Source organism: Pseudophryne corroboree, chromosome 6 (genome assembly GCF_028390025.1).
Source record: "Pseudophryne corroboree isolate aPseCor3 chromosome 6, aPseCor3.hap2, whole genome shotgun sequence".
NCBI lineage: Eukaryota > Metazoa > Chordata > Amphibia > Anura > Myobatrachidae > Pseudophryne > Pseudophryne corroboree.
Window position 1 is genome coordinate 282,409,447 of NC_086449.1, and position 19,884 is coordinate 282,429,330.

At 42.3% G+C, this 19,884-nt stretch overlaps 1 protein-coding gene across 1 annotated transcript in view; it reads right to left on the minus strand.

Annotated features, from left to right (window-relative positions):
- Nucleotides 1-3,529: 3,529 nt before the first annotated feature.
- LOC134932054 (tropomodulin-2-like) overlaps nucleotides 3,530-19,884 on the minus strand; it is a 169,967-nt gene continuing 153,612 nt past the window's right edge. The window contains exons 7-10 of the mRNA XM_063926088.1: nucleotides 16,131-16,238; nucleotides 14,951-15,094; nucleotides 14,727-14,871; nucleotides 3,530-8,291 (exon numbers count right to left, since the gene is read on the minus strand). Of these exons, the coding sequence (XP_063782158.1) occupies nucleotides 8,257-8,291; nucleotides 14,727-14,871; nucleotides 14,951-15,094; nucleotides 16,131-16,238 (432 nt within the window). The 3' untranslated portion in view covers nucleotides 3,530-8,256. The remainder of the gene's footprint in view (nucleotides 8,292-14,726; nucleotides 14,872-14,950; nucleotides 15,095-16,130; nucleotides 16,239-19,884) is intronic.

Consider the following 19,884-nt stretch of genomic DNA (forward strand, 5'->3'; position numbering starts at 1 on the left):
TTGGAGGGTAAGTCTCTGGTAGCTAACTCATCTTTAATACGCTCGGATAAACCATGCCAGAATGCAGCATACAGGGCCTCGTCGTTCCATGCCAGTTCGGATGCCAGGATCTGGAACTGTATAAGATATTGTCCTACAGTACGTGATCCCTGGCGTAAACGGAGAATCTCAGACGAAGCTGAAGTTACCCGGCCTGGCTCGTCGAAGATGCGCCTGAATGTTGACACGAATGCAGTGTAAGAAGATAGCAGGGTGTCGGACCTCTCCCATAACGGTGATGCCCAATCGAGGGCTGAGCCACTGAGAAGAGAAATAATGTAGGCAATTTTTGTACGGTCACTGGGGAAATTGCCAGGTTGTAGCTCAAACTGAATCTCACACTGGTTGAGAAATCCCCTGCAGAATCTTGGAGATCCGTCAAATTTTGCTGGCGTTGGAAGATGAAGACGTGGAGCAGGAATGGGTAAGGTGGGTGGGGTTATAGCTGGAGTCACTGTGGTTGACGCACCAGACGCGCCTGATCCACGGAGAGTGGTCAGAATCCCATCCAGCCGAGTAGAGAGATCCTGGAGACAGCGGATGATGTGGCCCTGTGCAGCCTCCTGATGTTCTAGTCGGGCTGCCAGTTCTTGCATCGGCCTGGCCGCTTGATCCTGGTCTCCGGCTGGATTCATTAGGTCAGTGCTTACTGTCACAACTGAGGGCCTGAGCTGACGGGAGGCAGCCTCAGTTGTAGGGGCTGAGATGTACCGGAACCTGGGAGGTTGTATCAGACCCCTGGACATGTAAGTAACATGAATAATAACTGCCCGAAGGCGTGACCACGACAACTTAGATAAAAGTCAATGATGTTTATTATGACAACTCCGCATCACAGCAGCAATAAAAGAAAACGTAAAAGTCAGCAAAGAATAAATACAGTTCCTGAGTACTACAGCATGGCAGGAGCCACAGGGCACTGGTAGTGTGAGATAGTTCTTATGATCTTCTAGATGGAAAGTCCTTACCAGGCCCGGCTGTAGCAATGGAGATAACCCAGGATTGTACCAGCTGGTGTTCCAGGAAGAGCTGGGTTGCTGAAGGTAAAACAGCTGCTGTGGATACTGGCTGGAACCAGACTGTTGTTAGCACGGAGTGGATACTGGCTGGAACCAGTTAAATAATAAATGAACTTTGGGAGCGATGAAATGTGAACTGAAATGTAGAACTTGAGAGCGGAGAAATAATAATTCCGGTGGAGAGTGGTAAAGTGTAGAAAGGACACCGGCCCTTTAAGGGAAGCTGTATTCTGCTGGAAGCTGAGGCTGGAAGCAGGTAGTGTTGTAGCTGGAAACAGATGAATCCACAATGGATTGGAGAGTCAGGCTACACCGCAGGTGGAATGCTGGTGCGGGTCTCTATGGTGGAAGTCTTGAGACAGGAGCTGGAACCTGGAAGACAATCATAGAAGAGAGACAAACAGGAACTAGGTTTGACAACCAAAGCACTGACGTCTTCCTTGCTCAGGCACAGCTTACTTATACCTGCAGCAAGGAAGGGGTTGGCTAGGCAATTATGCAAATCAACAATACAAACAGCAGATTGGTGGAAATGATCAGATGACAGAATCCAAGATGGCTGCGCCCATGCAGACACTTGGAGGGAAGTTTGGTTTGTAATCCATGTGGTCTGGGAAACAGTAATGGCAGCGCCGGCCACCGGAGACAGGAGACGCCAGGCTGATAGATGCACATTTAACCACGCGGGCACAGCGGAGGCCGCGGCTGATGAAAACACCACTCTGACACTCTGCATGTGGAAACTCAGGAACAGCGGAATCTGGTCCTGGAACGCTGAGCCCGCCTTAGGAGGCATCTGAAGGGTAAGTAATGGCGTCCAGATACCCGGATCGTGACACTATCTAGCAAAGTTACTTAATGTTTTGTTTAAATGAACATGCCTCTCCTAATGGGATGCGGTTATTAGCTTTAATTAAGTCCTGCCTTTTTAGTACTAATTTTTTTTTATTTTATTTTTAAAAGGGACATAAGAATTATATGTAGTCCTACTCTTATGAATAGAATTACAAAATGCCATATTGCTTAAAGAGTAGTGGCTGCATGGTGCAGACTTCAAGGTAATGTGATAGAAATAACAGAAATACATTAATAATACAGTAATACAATTTATACTGACCTTATATGGAGGTCCTGCTATAAAAAGATACAATATTATGACATACAAAGGATGCAATTAGCAATCTAAACTCTAGAATAAAAATTGGATACAAAAAAGTAGAAGGGGAGCAATGCTAGTGTGTGGGGATGTTGGGGGTGATCAGTATCAGAGGCTCATTTATCAAGCAAAATGGGCGCAGTATTAGCGCCAAAAATCACCTTGCAGATTGCAATTCTCTCGGCAGGATGTATCATTGCACACCCACAGGGACAGTGGGACTGAAAGGTGCTCAGTGTGGTGCCGGAGCTTCAGCACATGCGTGGTGCCACTGACCACACATGCACGCTGGCTATTGATGGCTGTCCAATTACGCAATCTGTTGCCATAGACTACAACGGCCCACGGGTTACCTGCAGGGGCCAATCTGACAGCATCCCCCATAGAAACCCATAGGGGTTGCAGCTGCTGGCAGGAATGGAGGGATCACAACAGGTATCGGATATCTGCAGCGGTCCTTTAGTACTACATTAGGGTGATACTAAATATTTGCGGCTAACCCGCAAATATTTAGTGATAAATGGGCCCTTTAGGGAGAAGTGGTGTAGAAACTATTAGTATGGAAAAGAGGTACTGTATAGGCTTCTTTGAAGCACGGACAGTTTCAGGATCTGCAGGTACAGAGACATGATTAGAAAAATTGCTTTCCTGAGAAAAGCATTTTTTAGGTAAAAAAAGACCCCTTTGAAGTAGATTAGACTACTTATTTAGCCTCACACATTACAGTGTTTTCAAGCTTGTACCGCCACCTTGTGGCCAAAATAGCACTACAGGATCTAGCACAGGCTGTAAGATCATGTACAAAGTGCTCCAGGTGCACTGCAAAATGCTTTGTTTTTGTACATCAAATGCGTGAAATCACATGAAAGTCCAATCACCTACCCAGTAGCATCACTTTCAATTAAATAACCCTTTTTATATAAGAATCTGCAATAACAGACCATTTTAGAGAGCTCAACTTGTCCACGAAGCCATCAATACACTATTGTGCCCTCTGAAGTTAAGATCATGATTTATTTATAACTATACATGAAAATAGTTGATTGATTTATGTGTCTATAGTCTGTGTATAAAATTATCTACATTGTATATGAGGTGTGGATAACATTTCCACCCATAAGTATCCTCACGCCAATTGCATGGATATATTAGTATAATCTGACACTGATTGCACAATGTCTGTTCCATTGCAGTTGGTTATAGGTTGTTTTCAATTTACAGACAACACATCAATGCAATTTTTTATTTATTTATAGAGCCTATTATATCTAAAATTAACTTTGCCTCTACAAATACAAAGCAAGGGGGATCAACATTGTCATTTTCGCTTGTTTATTTGGCATTACAGTTTACAAATGACAAATCAGGTAGATATAGTTAACAGAATCATTTCCAAGATAACAGCGTGTGGGAGAAATAACTGCGTAAACTAGTGCTTAGATTTCATTTGGTGCTTTCCTGAGGAACTATAATCCCAGTCATGATATAGCTGAACTAACTTCCAGCATGTTAACAGACCACTTTCATGAGCACCATCCTGGACATAACCATCTTTAGTAATGTATATCAAAGGTTATTTACCACATATTATATACATCATGGGCTCAATAGTGAACATGCCCTCACTCAATTATAGCATTCTACCTTGTAATAGCATCTTAGAATTATGTAGTTTGTGATAAAGAACTATGCATTATATTTAGAATTATACAACTCACTTCTAGTTAGTTGCTTCTTTAAATATTGTGCCAAATTACGTATCAGCGATTTTAATTTACTGTATATGTGATAACACACATGTATATAAATCAAAATGTATATATATATATATATATACACACACACACGGGTTGCATTTAATTTGCCGGCTGCCGGAATCCTGAAGCCAGAAACCCGACACCCATAGACTCTTTGAGCTCACCCTACTGCTAGCATTCTGGGATTTTGGGATATTGACAGCTGGCATCCCGTCCGCCGGTATATCATACTGAATCCATACATACACGTGTATGTGGCTATATACATAGTGTGTGTATATATATATATATATATACATACATAGTAACATAGTATTTGAGGTTGAATAGAGGCAAATTGCCCATCGTGTTCAACCTGTTTTAAGTTGTGATGATTCTACATACTTGTTAAATAATGTTTTATGACTAGTTAGCTACTATAACTCATGTTACCCCCGGATTAACCACGTTGATATTTTAAGTATTATAACCTTGGATAGCTTTTTCATTCAGAAATGTATCCATTCCTTTTTTAAATCCAATTACAGAGTCCGCCATTACCACCTTCCCTGGCAGGGAATTCCACATCCTGATTGCCCTAACAGTGAAGAACCCTTTCCTCCGTTGTGTTCGGAACTTTCTTTCCTCCAGTCGCAGCGAGTGCCCACGTGTCCTAAACTGTGTTCTTTTAATAAATAATTCCTCTGATAACTCTTTGTGATGTCCCTTTACATATTTGAAGATATTAATAATATCTCCTCTTAGGTGCCTCTTTTCTAGTGTATACATATTCAGCCTAGTAAGTCCTTATAGTCCAGTCCTTCTAGGCCTTTAATCAATTTAGTAGCTCGCCTTTGAACACTTTCGAGTTCACTGATGTCTTTTTTATACAATGGTGCCCAAAACTGAACACAATATTCCAGGTGCGGACGTACCAATGCCTTATACAGCGGCATGATTACATCCGAGTCCCTTGTCTCAATTCCCCTTTTTATGCACGCTAGCACCTTACTTGCGTTCTTTACTGCGTTTTGACATTGTGTACGGTTATTAAGCCTATTATCAATGAATACCCCCAAATCTTTTTCCAACTTTGTTTCCCCTAGGCGTTCCCCATTTAATATGTAGGATGCCAGTTTGTTTTTAGTCCCAAAATGCATAAGCTTGCATTTGTCTATATTGAACCTCATTTTCCATTTAGACGCCCAGAGTTCAAGTTTAGATAGATCATTCTGCAAGGACTCCACATCCAATTCTGAACTAATTACCTTACACAGTTTAGTATCATCTGCAAAGATTGACACTGTGCTTTCCAGGCCTATTTCTAGGTCATTGATAAATATGTTGAACAGTAGTGGTCCGAGTACGGACCCTTGTGGTATTCCGCTGACTACTGGGGACCAGGTTGAGGACTTCCCGTTGACCACTACTCGCTGTACCCTGCTATCCAACCAGCTGCTTATCCATGTGCAAATAGTTTTTCCTAGGCCAATCTCCTTTCATTTGATCATCAGTTTCCTGTGAGGAACTGTATCGAAGGCCTTTGCAAAATCTAGGAAGACCACATCCACTGCTTTTCCTTGATCAAGATTATTGCTCACTTCCTCGTAGAAGCTAATTAAGTTAGTCTGACATGACCTGTCCCTCACAAACCCATGCTGGTTCTTGCTAATAATCCTAGCGGACTCTAGATACTCCTGTATGACGTCCCTTAGAATTCCTTCCAATATTTTCCCCACTATAGATGTTAAATTAACTGGTCTGTAGTTTCCCGGAAGATTTTTGGATCCCTTTTTAAATAATGGCACTACCTCAGTTATATGCCTTATCCTTCGGTACCATGCCTGATCTAATTGAACTATTGAAAATCAAGTATAGGGGTCGTGCTAGTTGTGAACTAAGCTCCAGAAGAACCCTCGGATGAAGTCCATCAGGACCAGGTGATTTATTCATCTTAATTTTGCTTAGTCTCTCCCGGACTACTTATTAGCTTAAACAAGTATCTAACCATGAATCATTACTGTCAGTATGTACAGTATATATATATATATATATATATATATATATATATGTGTGTGCGCGCGCGTAGGGGGTGAGTAAATATATATACATAATGATTAACTGATTGATAAAAAAAAATGTATGGTTGGACAGTATCTGTAATTAAAATGACACCTCAATCTGTGGCCCCCCGCTTGGCCTTACCCCTCTGGCTGGCATCACCCGTCTGCTGCCCACTCCACTAACCCTGCAAATCCAACCCCCTTCCCCTCAATTTTTCTTCTACATAAATAGCATAACTGAGCACTCCCCATTGAAACCTATGAGGCTGTATCACTAAGAGAAGAGAAGAGAAAAGGAAAACTCAGTGAAATCGTCAGCTTCACTGCAGTTTTCTCTTCTGTAAACAGGGACAAGAGAAAGAAACATATTTTCTTCAGCTGAAATACTTATGTGTGCTATTTATAGCATATTATTATATAAGCCATATATTCTTTTAAACCAGTAAGCAAAGTAGCAGCACCATCATCATATTCCACACTGTTATATCTTAAGTTGGTTCTACTGGGGTGTAATTTTCTATGTTAGTGCAGTATACATTGTATTCCACAACAAAGCATACATTATATACTTTCCCATGCAAAATAATTAGTAGTGTAAACAAAACATAAATAAGTGAGTACAAAGTACTGAGATGCAGCTTTGTGGGGTCTTATATGTTACAACATCAAAAACATGTACATTACAATATAGAGGGAACAGCTATGTCACAGACTGCTACATGTTGTTATAACTGAGCTCTGAAGCCTTTGCGAGACCCTCATTTTTTAAGATACCTGTTACTGGTGAGAGATTGTGACTCACTTGCCAATGTTGCACCAAAAATGCAACTAGACGTGCGGATGGATTCTAACAAACATATGTAAAGTACAATACCAATTATGTGACTATACATCACATTATCTACTATAAAGTGTAAAACACTAATACCAATGTAAACATAAGGTTCAAATAATAAAAAATACAAAATGTAGAAATAATATTTTACAATCAAAATAATAAAAAAATCCCATTGAATGGTCTGACCTATGTTATATTTACAGATTTTGATTTTATGTCACAACATTGCTGTCATAGAAGTAAGTGTGATAAAAGTGCTCTAGGTATTGAAATGAGTACAGGGTGTGGAAACTGCACTCTGCTATTAAAAATCAGTTTCCTGGGGAAATGTTCGTCCTTAAAGCAAATTTCATAGAACCTAGAAATCACTCTGATAGGAAAGACATATCTGAGCTGCGGCTGTCTGATGAATGTCATGTGTTGGGAAAAAACGTGAGGTTCCTGTTCGTAAGAGGCCCATGCATTTGGTACAAAAATAAACATAAGACATAAAACCCCTGTGGATATTGGAGAAATATAGTTTAAACTTGGCCTTTGATTCAACAGAAACACACTTATTTCCCATGTGGCTTTGTATGCAGCTGATGGGTCCACTGCAATATAAAGTAGCCCATTCATTGCAGAACACATCCAGTGCTGGGGAGGGGGGGTACTTTGCTGTAGTGTGTGTTATAGGTCACATACTTAATTTCGCATATTTGCCTGCAGGAATAATAACAAATGTTTATAGAATCTACAGTGATGGGAAATTATATTACAATGACTGCATCCCACAAACTGTCTCTCCTATCCCTTAAACCCAAAACAATGTTTCACGCAGTACAAATTTCCACCAGGATGACTTGTGCATGTTGTGTCTGTTAGACCAAAAAAGTGACCTAGCAACACTTACCGTATGGCACTTCTAAGGTAAGCAAGGGCCAACGTTATTTAGTCTCAATACAGTTTGCATTTATATATCCTATGTTCAACTGTTATCTGTAACATAAAAAGTCACTCTGTATGTAAAAACTAGTATGGACCCATTGTTTATATATGAAAATATTAGATGGTAATGCTATACAATGTAGCAGATCATAAAATACATTTTGGTCACATGACAGCACCTTAAGTTTGGCAACATCAGCATCCGATAAGTGACCCTCTGTAATGAAGCTACCATGCATTTTATCTCACAGAAAATCTGTACATAATGGATATACGTATGTGAAAAGTACAAGTGCAGGATTTCATATACATATTATTTTCTGTAATATTCCCTTTACAGAGCCGGGTCTAAGTTTGGAGTGTGGAGAAATCAGCAATATAAAGTAGTCTGATATGACTGCATAGACACTGATGCAGTTCTCAGTCTTCCAAACTCTTTCCCCTTATCCACTATGGGGATCTGTATTTTCAGCTTCAATTACTGATGTTCCCGTTCAACTCGCCTCTGACGAACTGTAAAGATAAAAATAATTCTGATCATTATTTGTATATTTGTATTTACATGTGTTAACGTGCACAGAATCTTACTAGGAATGTACATGTGTTAGTGACAATAGGACATTCTGGATTACTTATGGAACCACAAGCAATGAAAAAAAATCCTACTTTATGGCCAGATACAGAGCTGAATGGAAGTTCAATGGCGCATACAAGCAGCATTTAATTCCCTCCGATTACATCTCAGTAGAAAAGATGCCTCCTGCATGTAATTGCGATTCCAGTACTGCGAACAACTTCGCAAGCTGGAATCCAACATCGCAACCATAGGCTGGCCAACGAAGAAGGGGCTGCAAAGCCGGGAAGCCTGTGTGGCGGCACAGTGGCACCCAGACTTTTGGCTCTCCATTCTCAGAAAATTTGGGCGACACGCCCCCATTTTCTGGAACGCATCCCTCTCTCTGCCCCCTCCTCACCACAACAATGCCGCTGCCGCAGAGGTGAAACTACAGGTGTCACAGCACGGCCTGTTTTACACATGTGCAGAACAGACCTTGCACAGCCGCAAATTCCTGATAATAGCAAATCTACGTGGATCAAATTACCTGCGCCAATCTCTGAATCAGACCCATAGTTCTTACAAATGGAAACAGGAATGCTATTATATCTATAGGAGAACTACTGACCATAGGCCAGGCTTAATACTAGAAATGTGCGGTTTTCCAGAAATCCGAATCCACCTGAATTTTGTGGTTTTGAACAAAAACCCAGTCCATATCTCCTGAGATCGGAACTTCGTGCTGATCGGAAGTCTGCATTTTGGGTTAGGATTGAAACAATGAAATGATTTTAGATGGTTTTATATATTTTTATCAATGATTATCAAAAACATTTTTAGATTTTTTTTTTTTTAACTGGACCAAAAAACGAATCCGAACCAAAACATTTGAGGGTGGTTTTGCCAACCCAAAACACGATGATGAATTAGAACTAATACCAAAACACAGGAGTCTGCGCACATCTCTATTTAATACACAGGCAGCAATTAAGTGTAACCCAAGATTTTAGAAAGTTGTATGAGGATCCAGGTCACGAAATACCAACGCCGGAATCCCAACGCTACTCAGAATGCTGACACAGGTACCCAAATAGGGTCACAAGCCCGGCGCAGGAATCTCAGCCACTGGGATCCCAATCGAGCGTGTGCCAGCCCGTCTGAGAAGTAAGCAGAGGGAGGGGGTTAGGTTTAGGCCGCGGGGGGAAGGTTAGGCTGCAGGGAGAGGAGTTTAGGTTTAGGCTCCAGGAAGGTGGGGTAGGGTTAGGCCCACCCATGGAGGGTTAGGCTGCGGAGTGTGGGGGGGGGGCAGGGGGGGGGGTTGGAGAGAGGGTTTGGTTTAGGCTACATGGAGGGAGGGTTAGGTTTAGGCACCACCGGGGAGGGTTAGGTTTAGGCTTCGGGAAGGGACAATTAGTGGGCCATTGTGGGGAGGTAAGTATACTTACCTTCCCCCTGTCAGGATTCTCAACATTGGGATGCTGCAGTCGGTATACCGACCACCCGCATCCCGTCCGCCGTCATTTCTATCCCAACCCGTTCTGTCATGTTGGTCATGCACAGGTCAACTTTTACTATAAAATACAACTACTATATCCCAGTCCAATACAGTAGCTGGTTATTCACGTCTGCAATCAAGAGAGTTTTAAAAGACCCTACCAGGTATCATCCTTTAGTGTAGGGTGCACTATGCAATTTCACAGATTTTGTGACAGTCCTTTAATGAACAGTGCGCAATGAAATTGGGGAACCAATAAAGCAGACTGGGTGATATACAGTGTTTTCCATAATCAGAAACAAAGTTGTTACAGATCTCAGGGGACACCATTGTTGCACTTAAAACTGCTGTTTTCTTGGTAGGTATCAGTATCTTCTATGCATAGCTACCCACTGGGGAGTTATGAAAAGAAGAGGTGGGTGTGACATGATGATAAGACTTGCAGACATGTAAGGAGAATTGTCTGTTCCTTCAGGAGTCCGGGTGGTAACTTCCTAATGAGTTGGAGACTATGGGGGTAATTCAGATCTGATCGCAGCAGCAAATTTGTTAGCTAATGGGAAAAACCATGTGCACTGCAGGGAGGCAGATATAACATGTGCAGAGAGAGTTAGATTTGGGTGGGTTATTTTGTTTCTGTGCAGATAAATACTGGCTGCTTTATTTTTACACTGCAATTTCGATTTCAGTATGAACACACCCCACCCCAATCTAACTCTCTGCACATGTTATTTTTTATTTGTATCTACTGTACCCATACCTTAACTAATCTTAACTAACTACACACTGCCACACATTTAAACCCCACTGACCTTCATTATCAGAATTGTTTTCCCGGTATGTGGTTAGCATACTGCTCATCGGAATCCCTGTGTTAGGTGCCGCGGTCCGCGGCGCCGCTCGGCCTGCTTCCGAGCGACGCTCACGGCCGCCGCACCTCCCTTCCTGCCCGCACGGCGCCTAGCAACGCCAGGACGCCGTGCGCGCTGAGCCGCCAGGTCCCTGGCAACGCCAGGACGCTGTGCGTGCTGAGCCGCCGGGTCCATGGAAACGCTGGGACGCCGTGCGCGCGTAGCCGTCGAACCCTTAGCAACGGGGACGCCACAGACGAACCGCGTTCCCCGTTGCTTCCTATCAATCAATACACCTGTTAGCTCTGGTCGTGCAGCAGGGCAGCTGCACGACATTACTAGTTAAGCTTCGCTGCAGCTATTGGAGGGCTCCCTGTTATATTCTCCCTCACTACCTGGCACAGACGCCGGTGATAGCTTCCTGTATGCTGTTCCTGCCTTGTAACGTCTGTTCCTGGTCAGCTTTATCTGGTCGATCCTGCTCCCTGTGCTCCTGAGTCCTGGAGTTCTGAAGCCGGTCCTGGGAATCCTTCCTGTTCAAGTGAACCTGTTGCAGTCATCTGGGGGTTCTCGTTTGTTGGGGTTCTCTCCCGGTTTCGTGAGTAGCGGCTTCTGCCGCGTGTTGCGGCCTAGGCCGCTTAGTCCTGTTGGTACTTTTTGTATTGGTGGTTTTTGCGGAGGTTTCCGCTTTTCACTGTCCTCCCCGGAACTCGGTGGTGCCGTGTGGGGGAGTGGACAGTGATATCTTTTGTTGTTCTTTTCCTTTGGCGGCGTGCCGCACATAAATTTAGTTTTAGGGTAGTTAGTAGCCCCTAGCTTCTGTTTGCTTTAGTTAGAGGTCCCCTTGTTATTATCCTGTCTCGGTTCACGCTTTGTCTCACGCTAAGACCTGGGGGCATCGGAGTTGGGCAGACCTAATCCGCCCTTCAAACGCGGCTGCCGTGGGCCCAAGAAACCATAGTCACTCAGGCGTGAACTGACCACACGGGTAAAACAACGGAGGTAGGGTGCTAGGGGCTATTTCCGTTCCCTCCCTATTTCAGCGTCACGTCCTGGTGCTCTGGACTGACTTCGTAACATGTTTCTAGTTCTGAGCATCAGGAACGTAACACCCGGCTGTCTTAATACCAACGCTGGGATTCTGACAGGGTCACCATACCGCCGCTGGAATACCGGTGAGGTAGGTGATTCCTCCTCTATGGGTGGCCATGACACCCATAGAGGGAGAATAGAACCTGTGGCGAGTGAAGCTTTCCACCGAGCCCACAGCGTGGCGGTATACTGACATTTGGCATCATGTGCGGCGGGATCACATACCGATCCTGTTTTCCCATTCTAGTTCATTTTTGCTTGTACCTTATAGAGGTGTAAGCAAAAACGTGCAGTTTTCCTCCCGTAATTTCCTGCTATATGCCAGGTGCACGCTGCAGTTGAAACTCATGGTTGATTGAATATCCACGTTAAAGTAGAATGGAAAGTTGACAGTCAGGAATGTTCCCCTTTCCTACAGACACAATCTAGAAACACATGCAGATGACTCACAGAGAGTTGGATTACATGCTTGGCATTGACAAGTTTGAGGTTGCCAGATGTCATCATTATATTAGATATTAGAATCTGTTCTGTATGCTGGGTTGATTATCTGTATATATTTTAGCCTGTTTGTGATATTAACTAATATACCAATCCTTATTAAAACTGAATACATACGTTTCATATAACGTGGATTATTGGTTCAGTATGACTATGTTATGTCAGAAGGTGCAGTACTCACAGAAAGTTCTGCACATGTTTATAGAGGCACCTGCCCCGAGGAAAGTGACCCTGGAAAAAGTTAGCAGATGTTGGTAGTTATGCTACTGTTATGCAATAGATGTTTGTACTGTTGTGTCACTGTAGCAGAGATTACTATATTTTATTTTTAGTAACAAATTGTGCTTGTGGTATTTTATCATGATTTGTTTTCCTTTACTGTAGTTATTTTGTGTTATTGCATTATTGCATTGCATCTGTATGGTGTTTTTGTAGCTGGAACTAGCAGAGCACTGGACATTTACTGTCTCATTGTAATGTATGTAGGGAATGAAGGATGTCTGGGTGGTACCCAACTCCTGCAGCCTAAAGAGAGGAGAAGGACCCCACAGAATAGCAGGAAACAAGAGAAATATCTTGAATATAACTTGATAAAAATTTGTCTGTTACTGTTCAACTGCCTGAGGAAGTAGCTGGATGCCGTGAAACGCGTCGCAATTTAAGTGAGATTTTTACCTTTAATTTTATACTTTATTTTTAGCTATATAAATTATGTCCTATATATATTATGTCATATGATACTGTTTTAAATGTATCTGTTTTTAAATAATAATATTTTTTTAGAAAGTTTTTCATTCATTATTGTCTGCACTAGACTAAACATATTAATGTATAATTTGTAAATCCAAATTGTATATGTTTCTTGATTCCATTAATAAATAAAAAAATACTATTTATTGACATTTTTATTTGGTCACTCACTTTTGGTCATTCCTATCCTACTTTATAATTTAGCCCACTGTGTGAGTAAAATGTTGCTCCGTATATATATATATGTATATATATGAAGTGAAAATATGTTGTGAGGCTAATGGTGGACTCCACTTATTGGGAAACTGGCACTTGCTATGACGTTGCACTTTCTGGGTACACTGTTGCCCTGTTTACGGGCAGCATGGATGGCTTCGTTTTTACCATTACTGCCTGACACCTCTCACGACATGAGTTCAATTCCTGACCAAGGCTCTATGAGGTGAATGTAATAGCCTGCGATTTGCAGGCATCAACCAGTTTCCAGCTAGTGTGCCCGATGTTTTAAGGGGCAATCATTTAGAAGGCAAAACCAACCTGGTTTTGCCTTTTTGAATGACTGCACCTTTAAAACATCAGAAGTTTGTTGATGGCTGCAAGTCACGGCTTTTACATTTAACCCTATGTGTGGAGTTTGGGGTTTATTTACCAAGCATCAGGTTGTAAATCCCCGCACTTCTGATACTGTTTATGCTTGATATTTCAAAGGGCCATACTTTAATAACGCTAGATCTTGCTAGTAAAAACATTGCCCTTTTAAAGATCATGAATAAACATGATCACAAGCGCAGGGTTTTACAACCTGACACTTTGTAAATAAACCCCTTTATATGTTCTCCCTGTGTTTGTATGGGTTTCCTCTGGATGCTCCGGTTTCCTCGCACCCTCCAAAACCAAGCACATGTAACCAGTAATGCATATACACGTGCGTATGCATTGTGGCAGCGACTAGGTACGGCCAGGAGCGACTGTGTGCACCCGCAATTAGACATAGCAGTGTCTATGGGCCACGGGTGCGACTATGCACATGGGTGCGAAAACCTGCAGAATACATGAGGCTGGCTATATCTGTACTGGCTGGTTATTTGGCTTCTGACAAAAAAAACTAAAAACTGTATGCAATAGGGCAGAGGTTCCCAAACGCGGTCCTCAAAGCACCCCAACGGTCCTGGTTTTAAATGTATTCATGCCTGGCCACAGACTTAATTAGCACCTTAGTCAATTTGATTTAACCATCTGTGCTGAGCCATGGATATACCTAAAATCTGGACTGTTGGGGTGCCTTGAGGACCACGTATGTGAACCTCTGCAATAGGGAATATGGGTTGTAAGCTCCTCTGAGACATGGAGTGATGTGAATGCTTGAAATATTCTCTTTAAAACGTGTAATATGTGTGCACTAAATAAATAATTTGTAATAAAAAATTAAAATAAGACTAATGTTTATATAAAATCAGTGTAAAACTGTTTATTCCTTTTATAGTACCTTAACTATTGTTAATTCGGAAATTGAAACTACAAGAAACGTCAGTTTCTAGACACAGTTTTTCCTTGCCTGCTGTTGGCCTGCTTAGATGACAATTCTCTGGATCTGACGCCTGACATATGCTGATCATACTGTGGCAGCAAATGATATGTGGCATCCCCCACAGTTACACTACTGGGCCCTCTCTTCTGGTAATAGTATTCCATTAGAAACTCACCTAAGTCATTATTCTTTGTAATGGCTGCAGCGACTCTAGTCCTCGGTCCTTGCTGTGTAAACGGATATCCAAATTTAAGAATGGAAGAGTTCTCTTCCAGCATTTGGGCAATCTCCATCTCCACGGCAGTCCCCAGCTGCTGTCTCTGTAGACAGATAAAGGGATATGAGCTGTATCCCAGCTATATCATGCATCCAGTGCTAAATAAATGAAAGCACATTTACCTGATTGGCGATCTTGATCTCTGTGAGGGTCTTATTTTGTTTCAGGGATTCCACAAAAGCCAGGATGCCAACTCCAGTTATAAAGTTTGTTTCAATGTTAAAACTCCTCAGTGTTTTATTCACTTTCAACATATCTGCAAAAGCCTTAATGATGAGAGAATTATTAGATCCCAGTCAGGCATAATCACTCATTAATGCACTTACTTACTGTCATTATTAATTATCAGCCCAGGTCAAAAAAAAAAATCACATACAAGCTATTGCTGTAATATGGTCAACCATGAACAATGAGGGAAGGGGGGTGGCTTGGAAAACCATGAACAATGAGGGAAGGGGGGTGGCTTGGACAAACATGAACAATGAGGGAAGGGACGGTGGAGGGGGGCGATGGCTTGGACAACCATGAACAATGAGGGAAGGGGGGTGGAGGGGGCCGATGGCTTGGACAACCATGAACAATGAGGGAAGGGACGGTGGAGGGGGGAGATGGCTTGGACAACCATGAACAATGAGGGAAGGGACGGTGGAGGAGGGCGATGGCTTGGACAACCATGAACAATGAGGGAAGGGGGGTGGCTTGGACAACCATGAACAATGTAAGCTCCCAGGACTCTTATTTATTGAATATCTGTTCAAAATCAGGACTACAATTACTACATTCACTAGCAGCCCAGGTATTAAGGATAGCCATGGCCCAGCACAGATTGCTTAATCACACTGGCTGAAATACTAATTAAGTCACCTGTGGCCAAGCATGGATATACATAAAACCTGGACTGTTAGTGTGCCTTGAGGATCGAGTTTGGGAACATCTGTCCAACACTATAAATGCAATTTTATAGATACAGTGTGGAGACAGCTAATCTCTATTCCTACGAGAGTTCACAATCCAGTAAAATGCATGCAAACAGTTCACAACACAGGAAGGCCCAATCCTTGTTCCCCGCCCCATAGGGAAACTCATGCTCTTATTTGCCATCATAAATTACCATACTCACAAAAGTGTTTCCCATACAATTCCCGAGCAAAAGTAAAAAACCATAATGCGGTAGAACATACACTATATTTAATATGCAATGAATACAAATAAAACAACACATTAAGAATATGTAAATTTGCAGTACAGCTTCGTTCTAAGCCACAATAAATGAAACTGAATATTTGACAGGTGGTCACTTACTATAGCCACTGGATCGTTGCTACGGGTCGCTGCAAGGCTGAAAGACTTCACATGGGTATTTGATTCTAGACCCTTTGCAAATTCCTTTAGTGTTGGTATTGGAATGTTCTAAGGTTTAAATAAAAAATAAAAAAAGGAAAGAAAATCTCATTCAGGATACAACTAACACACAAATGACAAAAAAAACAAATTTCTACTATCCCCACCCATTTGTCTGTACAGTACTGTATTACGCAAAAGGCACAGGAGTGTAGCCGGAGCCCCCACATGTCTGGTCCCAGATTACTACAAATAGCACATGTGTATGAGAATAATCCTGATAGAGCATACACGTCAGTGATCAACCTAGTCGTTTTTATTCAGAGATCTCTATTAAGGATATTGATTTGAATTCATGTAATTGCTGGTACAGTGCAAAAAGATGATGTGTAAGACAAAGTCTGCAATCAACGACACATGGAATTAAAGCACATACAGTACAACTGAATTGCATTTGCAGCTAAAGTGTATACTCATGGGTGGTACATTGCCCTATGATGCATTTTCCTGTAGCATTTATTAACATTCACCACTAGGACTGCACTGTACGTAGCCATGGTTCTGACTTGGATTGCTAGGCAGACAAAAGATGGGTCCTTCTGTGTCCTGGGTATGTTCAGCATTTGAAACGTATACTAACAGTGCAGTCCTTACAGTGATGTGGGAGAGCCACACGTATGAACCCTTACAGCTCAGTTATTCTTCTTCTTATTATTATTATTCTTAACCAGCTATAAATGTTGTCCATGTCTCATACGTCAAGGCCACGGACATGCTTATCAATCCTCTGCCTAATGTACCTTTACACACTGGCATTGCATTAAACGCTAGTGACAGAATGTAGAAACTGCAAATGCATCTGACAAGTGGCTGTGCACAAGTTTTGCAGCTGGAAGGAAAAGTGGACCAATGTATTTAATTATACTATACACAAGAAAATGGAGCAAGCAGCATCAGAAAGCCTGTCCTACAATAATATCCAACCTCAAGTGCAAATTCTGTAGCATATATTACCGATGCAACCATTCCTATACACATAAACATTTACATTCATTACCTAGCAAACGGGTATGATAATTAAACCACTGGCTGCAATGACCCCATACCCAGTAGCATTTGCACATGCGGACATGAGCGTTTGTGTTGCGGAACCGTTTTCAAGGAAGACAATTTACTTATGAAAAAAAATCTAGTTAGTCCTTTATCCTTGTTCAGCATATACTAAATATTATCTATCTATCTATCTATCTATCTATCTATCTATCTATCTATCTATCTATCTATTCAGCTTTCATTTGAAAATTTCCCTGACAACAGATGATGTGATGCAGAAATGTGTATAGAATTCCTGACATCAGATAATACTCCCATTTTTGCAGTAAATAGTTTATTCACTTTGGTGCTCCAGCAGTTTCCATTTCTGAGTTTACAGCAAATTGGCAGTGTATGCTCCTCCATTATGTGCTTGGACCTAAAAGTGCATCATCGCCTGTATGCAGAACTCTACACTAGGGATGGCAATCGGTGTGGTTACCATTGATGGTGATACAGCAAATGACCATCGATGGTTGATAACTATGCAATGGATGACCATCAATGGTTTCACCAGCCAATGACCATCCCTGCTTTTTGAATGACTGGCCCGTGGGCCAATCAGAACCTGGCAGTGGGGCTTCATGTGTTCTGGGAGCGGAGCTTTGCTCAGTGTCCCGCAGGGGCTGGCTGGGCAGGTGGGCAGGGTGCCATCTGCCCCCTGGGCCAGTGCAATTTAAGTGTTCCAGGGCCATTTTTGCATTGCATTCCCTGTGAAAAGCTAGTTCATTTGCTTGAGTCTGCCCCCCAGGCTGAAAGTTGCCAGCCAGCCCCTGGTGTCCTGGCACCTTGTTAAAAAAATAATAATTTGGTAGTGCTGTGCCACCGATGGAGGGAAACCATCTGGTTCTCCCTCATCGATGGCAAAAGCATTTAACATCAGCCATAAACCATCAATGATTATGAATCATCGATGGGCATCCCTACTGTACTCATCTCTTCAGTCCGAGCGTAAGTATCTGTACAGCCCAGTTGCACTTTTTCAGTCGTAAAGTGGAAATGCACTAGAAATGTGTAAGATGCATCAGCCCTACTGCCTTACACAAGGTTCTGGAGTATGAGCAGTGCATGATATGCTCCACAAATAGGTGTACATTTATCTCTGCATCAGGCCCTCCATGGTTTCCAGAATAATCTCTGTACTAGTAGATCACACATCTTTCTCTGTGTAAGCAGTATATACACATTTATATGCACGCTATGCTCATGCAGGGTGGTGTGACAACAAAACATCAAAGCAGCATCAAAGCAATACATAGTTTTGTTGTTTCAATATGACATTGATTTATGTTTGGTACTGACAACTGCCACCTACACATATCAGAAGCAATCTCATAAAACGTTTATACTTGTGTATACATTTTCAGTGTTGTTTCACGGAATGATGGATCATTTTTGTTACCTTTATTATTTATTTTTAGTGATGGGTGATGTAGAGATCTGGACATACAGTAAGTCTCCTTTAAAATATTTCAAGTACACTCAAGTGCTCACAATATAAGCAGGGAAGCGAAAAGCTTTTCAGTGCATTTTAGTGACATGTTATACTTGTTGTATCTTGTGTGTGTTAGCAGAAATAGGGGAATAATTACAATGTGCAGACTGTTACAGAAGGTATAAGGTACATAAAATAACCTGTGTACAGCCCTGATACCAGCACAAATATATTTTCCACCAGGGTTGATAATAGATTATTTTAAGGGTGTGCTTCAAGGGAATGCTTGTATGCAGGATTTGACAAGCAACAGTCTGTCCATAACTATGTGCCAAGCTATATAGAGGGGGGCAAAGGCAGCTACAAATAAGACTACAACACTTAACACAGCTAGAGATGCAAGAGGGAAAATTCAACCCAAGCTGAGACCTGTGCTCATTGGCTTATGCATAACGAACAGGTTTAACAGCCACTGAAAGAGGAGAGAGACAAGGACAACAAAAGGGGAGAGTCTGGGCACAGAGAGGCCAAGGAGGAGGTAGCTGAGGCAAGAGTAGTAGCTGATGAGACAAGAGAGCCCTGCCCTTAGGAGTTTACATGTTAAATGGAAAGGGGAGATTCCTGGATAACACAGGGAGTGAGTATATGGGATCTGAAGGCAGCAATCACGAGTGAGAAAGAAAGATGGAGGGTGAAAGAGGGTGAGATAAACATGGTTTTATGGCTAAGCAGTAGACTGGTATGTTTTTATTAACAGGTGGGTTTTCAGAGCTGTCTTGAAGCTATGCAGGCTTGGGTATAGTCTGATAGAATGAGGAACATCATTCCAGTAGTGGAGGCAACAAGGGAGTAGTCTTGGATTCGAGTGTGAGAGGTAGCAACCAGAGGGGAGGAAAGGCAATAGTCACTGGCTGACTGGAGATGGTGGGAGTGAGTATGTGCGGAAATAAGGTTTGAGATGTAGGGAGCAGTGCAGTTTTACAGGGCCTTGTACATGGGGGTGAGGAGTTTGAAGAGGGTGAGGTACGGGAGGAGGAGCCAGTGTAAGGCTTGGCAGTGAAGGGAAGCAGATGCAGAGCGGCAGGAAAAGAAGATAAGTCTAACTACAGAGTTAAGTACAAATTGGAGAGGAGTGAGAAGGGAGTGGGGGAGACCAGTAGAAGGTTGCAGTACTCGAGAAGAGAAATG